General features: G+C 40.2%; 1 protein-coding gene across 1 annotated transcript; it reads left to right on the top strand.

Moving 5' to 3' along the window:
• The first annotated feature begins 2,243 nt into the window (after window positions 1-2,243).
• On the top strand, window positions 2,244-4,344 carry LOC124255338 (kunitz-type serine protease inhibitor 2-like). The gene is made up of 2 exons (XM_046689237.1): window positions 2,244-2,463; window positions 4,127-4,344. Exons 1-2 carry the CDS (start codon window positions 2,394-2,396, stop codon window positions 4,342-4,344), a joined length of 288 nt encoding a protein of 95 aa, XP_046545193.1. The 5' UTR covers window positions 2,244-2,393.
• Window positions 4,345-7,785: the final 3,441 nt, after the last annotated feature.

The following is a 7,785-nucleotide window of genomic DNA, read 5'->3' on the forward strand; positions in this document are numbered from 1 at the left end:
ACGTCTCCATGTGACACTCAAACTGACTTTCCTCGAGTTGGTGCCAAAGACGGATAACTCTGCATTCCCAGTGTGCAATTTCGCTATATTTCATTGACTCATAAAGCCTATAAGATGTTTCAAAATAAACATAAAAATACAGTTGAAATTCCTATTTGCGTTTCTTTTTTTGGGAGAGTATATATAATTTTGATAGTAACAAATAAACCCATTTAAATTGAAAGGAGCCCCAGTAAGACGTGAGCCTGAACCTCAGGAAATCTAGACTTGCTTCATTTAGAGCTTTAGCATTGCAGGAGGGCTAGGCAGTAGGGAAAATAATGTGGTTCAGGGACTCTGAGACAGACTGATATCTCTTTAGCGAGTGACTTGCAAGAGCTACGGGTGCTGTTTGATTTGTTCTTAGGCATGCACAATTAGCGATAAAACCTATACTCGGAGAATAGCTAGAGAGGCATTTGATGTAACGTCGGTGTGATCTTGATTTTGGTGACAAATATCAGTTACTGTCCGTTAATTACTGCAGGAGAGCAATAGGTTAAGAAGGACTTATATTACACCTCTTGGTGCATCCAACCAAACAGGTCTGAATATCTTAATAATTATAATAAAAAACACTCTTTAAAGTCTGTAAGAAATCTCTGCCCAGAATATACAAACTTTATGGATAAACAACTTCTTTATTCGGTAGATGCGACGTTTCGATACAGATTCTTGTATCGTTGTCAAGCAAGTATGACATTTGCATTCTTCCAGAAATTCGGAAGATAGATCTGAAATTATATCTCTGCTCACCACCTTCTACGAACAAATGCCACATGAATCAAGGATTCAGGTTTTCCTCAAGTTAGTCGTATGGGATAGTGTATACAAATGTTTTAACAGAACTCGACTCAGTTCTCCGTTCAACCTGTTTCTGAAATTGTAAAGATTTCAGCAAATCTTTTGAGTTATTGAGAAACCAAATGGTATCAAATCCAGTTGTCTCAAATGCTTCCAGTGATTATATAGAAAGTCCTTTCTTGGTAGTACCAAGGACTATTGTTACTCTGTGAGTCAGGGATTGCGTTTATCAGATCACGGTAAAGCTCACACAATATTTTCTCTGACCAACACACAGTGTACACAAAACATATTAAACTATAATTTAGGTTCCGCTGCAATGAATTGAGCTGAGATGTTACGCAAATATGTAAAAGTACATACTAAAACGTTATTTGCTGCTCAACACCGAGAAACATAAGCGCTTTGAAAAGCTTAATACTTAGACTGGTGATCTGAGGAGACAAGCACAACAGTACTGCTGTGATATCGCAATGCGATTGTGGGGTACTAGGACTTACATAGACAAACATCTAGTCTCTGAAATGAACATATTTTACAGAAAAAACAGTTCCTAAATTATAATCATAAAATATAATGAAAAGGAGCCCAGAGATTTCTTAATTGTCTGTGGAAATCTAGACCTGCCACATATTTTAGACTTGCATAGGCTTTCTTGGATATGTTTGTTTCAGGGTCTGTATGACAGACTAAAAGGGTACTCGCGAAAATAGAAATAAAATGGTTGGCGTCTATTTGTTTATTACTTCATTAAAATAGGTCGTTGTACAAATATTAAAATAACTATGTTTTTCCCAACTAGGCCTTTTAATTTGATCCTCTAATCATCATCCAAAATACCATTTATACGCAAAATATCAACAAAACATGTCATAACTTACGTCATAATTATTTCGTTTATCAATTACGATAAAGAAAGAAAATATGAATGGTATATGAACTTTTATCATAAAATATATTATATACGCTTGAACCTATGGAGTAAGTACATCTCATTTGCATACGATAGCTTGCATCAGAAATTTCATAAATGACACGATTTAAGTTGGGAAAAACGAAAGTCATAGAATATTTAGCAAACAAACTTTAGTTGTGTTCAAAACTACGAATTAAACGCCCACCCCGACCCCACCCCACCCACCCCGCACACACACTTTTATGTCTATTTCCGTGAGTACTTGAGGACTTACACACGTCGTTGAAGGGTGTGCCATGATGAAGTTGAGACCCACTAACCTCACTCATCTACTACATGCCACATAACAAAGAACAGATGCGACAAATAGTCTTGTCATAGTGACATACGAAACTATGTATTCAATATCCATTAATCACGAACATTCGCTATTATATAAGTTGTCGTCTGATGACCTTGTGCTTTTGAGAAATCTGTTTGAGGTCAAGCGTTAATGGACACGTGTGCATAATCACCATATAAAAATCTTAGGGTCCATATGCAGGTTGATGTGGCGGACTACAGATTTATATAATGTGTAGTCAGTTATATTCAAAACCATTTACTCGTGATTCATGAAGCGTCCACATACACCATGCTGATGCTTATCGTCTCCACAGCTCTACTCCTGGCTGGACACAGTCAGCAGATGCCTTGGGAAGAAGGTGAGTTAAAGCTGTTTCCGTAAAGTTACTTGTATTACTTGAATATCAGATATGAGTTCCTTACCGTATGTTTCAGTTTTAGTTTTAGTTTTGAGATGTGTGGCATGCCAGAAGGTACCCTAACATCGGGTTTCAGTAGAAGTGTCACACTGGCCACCCTTCTGTTAAAATATTACTTTTGTGATGTACTGATATATCGGTTCGTTAAAAATCACAGACAGTATTAATCCATCAGTAAGGGGACTTTTGACTTTTGCCGTCTGCCTAATGACTATGTTCAGATTACCTCCCCAGTGATCCTACTTATCGCTGATATCACTATTCAGGGGCGGATCTAGAGGAGGGGTTCGGGGTGCGTACCTCCCAACTCTCCCCAATATTTTCCCCTGAGGAGCACCCCATCCCCACCCTGTCCCAAATCCTGGATCCGCCCCTGCTGTTCTAGTATTTTTATCAACCAATTCATACCAATAATGCATCGGTGAATAGTTTCTTTAAACTTGTCAAATGTATGAAGAAGAAAGTATGTAATGATGCTGTCAACCCCCTGAAATGCCTTTCGGTTTTTCCCTTGTTTGTTAAATGAAAAATATCAATATATGAAAGAAACAATGGTGCCCATGACACATCAGTCAGATTTCGTCACAGAGCTTTACCTGTTGCTAAACGCTGGGCCCCGTTCTTCAAAGCGATCGTAGCGCTACGACAGTCGTAAGTGTATGTTAAAAGTATGGGAGTTACGATCACCTTAGCGCTACGACAGTCGTAAGTGTATGTTAAAAGTATGGGAGTTACGATCATCTTAGCGCTACGACAGTCGTAAGTCTATGTTAAAGTATGGGAGTTACGATCATCTTAGCGCTACGACAGTCGTAAGTCTAGGTTAAAAGTATGGGAGTTACGATCACCTTAGCGCTACGATTGCTTTGAGGAACGGGGCCTTGGACAGTTAGCACTATACTATAGTTACACATGCGCCCGATGTGGTCCATCCTTCCATTATGTTCGCATCATGGCAATTGTTTTACCACGTTGATTAAGGTGTAGTGCAACCAAGTCTTAAAGCACCCCATGCCATGGCTAGAAGTTGCTGCAGTGTGCTGACAACAGCTAGACAACGTTTACTCACAATACACAGACATTTGTCTATTCCTTGCCATGAGATATTTAGCCTGTGAATACCCGTAAAGATCCGGGTTAGAATATTGATCGTCAGTAACCCATGCTTGTCGTAAGAGGCAACTAACGGGTGGTCAGGCTCGCTGAGTTGGTTGACACATGTCATCGGTTCCCAATTGCGCAGATCGATGCTCATGCTGTTTATCACTGGATTGTCTGGTCCAGACTCGATTATTTTACAGACCGCCGCCATATAGCTGGAATATTGCTGAGTGCGGCGTAAAAACTAAACTCACCCACTCTTGCCTGTGAAAATTCTGGCGAACTTCCATATTACATGCGACATCGCGTTGTTTCACTGGAACATGAATGGATCTGTGCGATACTAAGTGACAACCTTATATGTTTTCTTTCTAGTACTCTAACACTGTTCATATTGATACGTGTGCTAGGTGAAGTTGTGGAGGTCAGTGATTCTGCTGGGTAAACGACACTGAAAACATCCGTTTTAATCGTGAAGACCATCTGTTTCTTCTTCATACAGATTGCAACCTCAAACCAGAAGGCGGACATTGCAAAAGGGCACTTGCTCGGTTTTTCTACGACCCTGACACCGGAACATGTAAAGAGTTCTCCTACGGTGGCTGTGGTGGCAACGCCAACAACTTCAAGACCAAAGCCGAGTGCGAGGAAACATGTGTTCCAGGTTATATATACAGAATACTTGATTACGTTTTATTGAAATCATGTCTGGATGTATGATATAAAACATGGCCGACATTTCCCCAGACGAGTGTCGGAGACGGCTCCGATGTACTGCAATCGCTGAGTCGGAATCAGCTCCGACTTCTTGATGTTGCCTTTGTCATATTGTCACTGCTAAAATGTGTTCTAGCGGTAGCGTACCTGCCATTAGGCACTTTAGGCACGTGCCTACACTTAATATTTAAATAAATTTAAATGGGCCAAAAGCCAGCCAGACATCAGGGCTGGTAATTTCAAATGTTACCAGCCCAAAATGAAACATTTAAAATTTTCACCAGACAATTGAGCTGGCTAGCTGTAAATTTAGACCGTCCGTGAGAAATCTAGCCCGTCTCGGGGCGATCGGACAGGCTGCGTATTTCATACACTGGCATCAAGCGGGAGAGATCAGCTTCAGTGCAATGAGGAGGATCAAGACGTACCTTCGGTCCACCATGGGCTGACTGACTGAGTGTAGTTTTACGCCGCTTTTAGCAATATTCCAGCAATATCACGGCGGGGACACCAGAAATGGGCTTCACATTGTGCCCATGTGGGGAATCGAACCGGGTCTTCGGCGTGACGAGCCAACGCTTTAAACCGCTAGGCTACCCCACCGCCCGGTCCACCATGGGTGATGTCGTATGTCACCACTTGCGCTTTATCCATGTGCACAGAGACAAGTCAGAGCAATTTGCTGCTTAGAAGACGAGTCGCGTGGATTTCATTTAAGACTCTACTGCAACGTGCTGACAGCAATATTACTCCCCAGAATACAGATTTTCTTTTCTTATTGACTCACATTTTTGTCATTTTGTTCAAAAATATATTTTCATAGGAAGTTACTGAAATTGAACTGATAAATTTAGTATTCTAACAAATATTTTACGACATAGTCCTTCAGCAAAAGTCATTATTCTATTTGGCCATAAAATGTTATGTACCAGCTGATTTACTTTTTATCAACTACTTACCATGCATTTTCTCTTGTGTGTGGTATGTGTGTTGGGGTAATGGGGGTAACAAAAGCCAGTATACAATTTATATGCATATAGAAAAGTCTGTGGACTAGTGCTGATTATATCCGCTGAAACCAATTGTTGGATGTAGTGTTGTGAATACATATTGAATGCTAGCTCCTGATTCATTTTATACATAAACATAATTTTATGAAAAGTTTGAAATACGCTTTTTCAGGAAAATATAGCAGGAAATGCTGTCTAGAGCAACCATTTTATATAAAAAAACTCTCCCCTGAAGTCTCGCACGTCCAGGTGTGCTTACACTTCACATCTTTCCTGGGTACGCCCCTGTCTAGGTTGTGCTGTGCAAGGGGTTTCCTGGCCGTGGTTTTCAGGATAAGGTGCTTTACGAGATCCATTTAAACAAATCTTAGGAGTCACTTTGTTTTTTCTTCATTTAGATTACGCACGAACAGTCGGAAAATGAAGCATCTTTCGTTCCTCGGTTCTGACCCGAAAAGTGTGAGGAGACCATTTTCAGCGGTGGTGGCGTAGTGGCAACGCTGACAACTTCAAGACCTTTGCAGATTGTGGCAATTGATGTTACCATAACCGAATAAAATAGTGATATCCGATAGGGCTCTCCTGTAGTGTTTATCATGTATGATAGCTTGTCTGTATACTGTGTCCCACCCAACATTGTAGGAAGCCCAAGCAACGTAGGACATAGATTGTAGGTACGAACATCTTAACATTTGTTTGTTTGCTTTTGTTTACCTCTATGACAGCGGTCTGCATATAATCGACACTGGACCAGACAATCCAGTGATTGACGTCACCAGCATTGATCTACGCAATTTGGATACGCTGACATCAACGCTGACATCAACCTAGTCAGCAAGGCTGGCCGAAGAGCGAGCCGATGTATAGCTTAAGAAACGAACATTGTTTAATAGATGACGGTAGAACTTACAGGAGAGAGTGTGGTTTTACACCGCTTAACAATATTCCAGCAATATCACAGCAGGGGGACACCAGAAATAGGCTTCACGTTGTACCCATGTGGGGAATCAAACCCAGGGTCTACTGGCAGCTGACGAGCGAACGCTTTTAACCACTCGGCTACCCACCGCCCATGTAGAGCTTACACATTATATGCAGCGTATATATAAGTTCATGTACTCAAACATGCCTGTTGGATTTTAAAAGTGATTCTAGTTCAGCTGCAATTAACCTCGTAGAGGTGCCACACACAAACACAGTATCGCTGATGCCCCAGACTGTGTGACATGCAGATCAATATGTGATATACGTAGGAGATATTCAGAACTGCACGCACGGTCCAAATTAATATAATATAGATTATCCTTGTTTATCGTGTTACCTCACTACAGCCCCGATTATAGTGAGGCGAACGCGAATTTATTGGCCCCGTCAATGACGGAACAAATGAAAACGGAATAACACCTTGCGTCGCGTAATGGTGGGCTGACATTTTACAATGTGGTGATGGCGACTATAGGCAACAGCTGACATGCGAATGGTAACAGTCTGAGTCAGAGCCATAACTGTTATCGTGTCTTGTTCATCAATTGCACGTAGGCATACGCATTAACCCTTATTCCAGTATTGTCGAGCCGAAGCGCTAAACGACGATTTACAGTCTATCCGTGTGAGTTTTCGATGATTTCTCAAAATGAAATCTTGATATGTTTGAACAATTCTGATTCGGTGTTTGTAGAGGTGCATGTTCTTACCAGGTTTTAAAGTTTCCTGCTCTACCTTCTAGAAACAAACTTTTGGATGCCTTCAAGCGACATGAATTAAGGGTCTCCAATTTATCATACGCCCATCCCCACTTAAAACACGCCTATCTTCCTTCACTAAAGAAATGTTCCATTTGGCTATATATTACTACGTTAGCAATGCGCCATATTTTAATGGAGTTATTTTGTTAACAAATCCGGCATGTTAAATTCGATAAAGTTTAGCAAAATCTGAGAATTAGAACCATTTTGATATGTAGCCCTCAACAAAATTGTTCTTTTTGTTAATCAATAAATTTAGAAGTACAGTAAACGGTAGTAAATGGGGCTGTGTATTGGCATATAAATTGTATTGCAATATATGGCGATGCGATGTTTGCTGACTTACAGTGTGAGCCTAAGTGTTTGACAATTGAGTGACAGCGATTGGCACATACAGAACTTCTATTTCTACACATAAAGACATAAAATACTTAATGTTTAGTGTTAACTTGAAATTTTGGTTTAGATTTGATTTTGAGGGTTGTATTTTCTTTTAAATGTATTGTTATGTAAAATCAAGTAATTACGGTGGAAAATTTCGAGTAGGAATGAAGGTCTATTCAAATTTTAACAAACATAGAAATAATCACAAAATTTCATACTGTACCCAATGTATTGCAGTTCTGAGGAAAAACCCATTTACCAATACCTTATCGTTTAGAGAGACAGGGTGGGAATTATAGAAGCAA

Source organism: Haliotis rubra, unplaced genomic scaffold, assembly GCF_003918875.1.
Source record: "Haliotis rubra isolate DU_JTF1 unplaced genomic scaffold, ASM391887v1 Scf1152, whole genome shotgun sequence".
In the NCBI taxonomy this organism is placed as follows: domain Eukaryota; kingdom Metazoa; phylum Mollusca; class Gastropoda; order Lepetellida; family Haliotidae; genus Haliotis; species Haliotis rubra.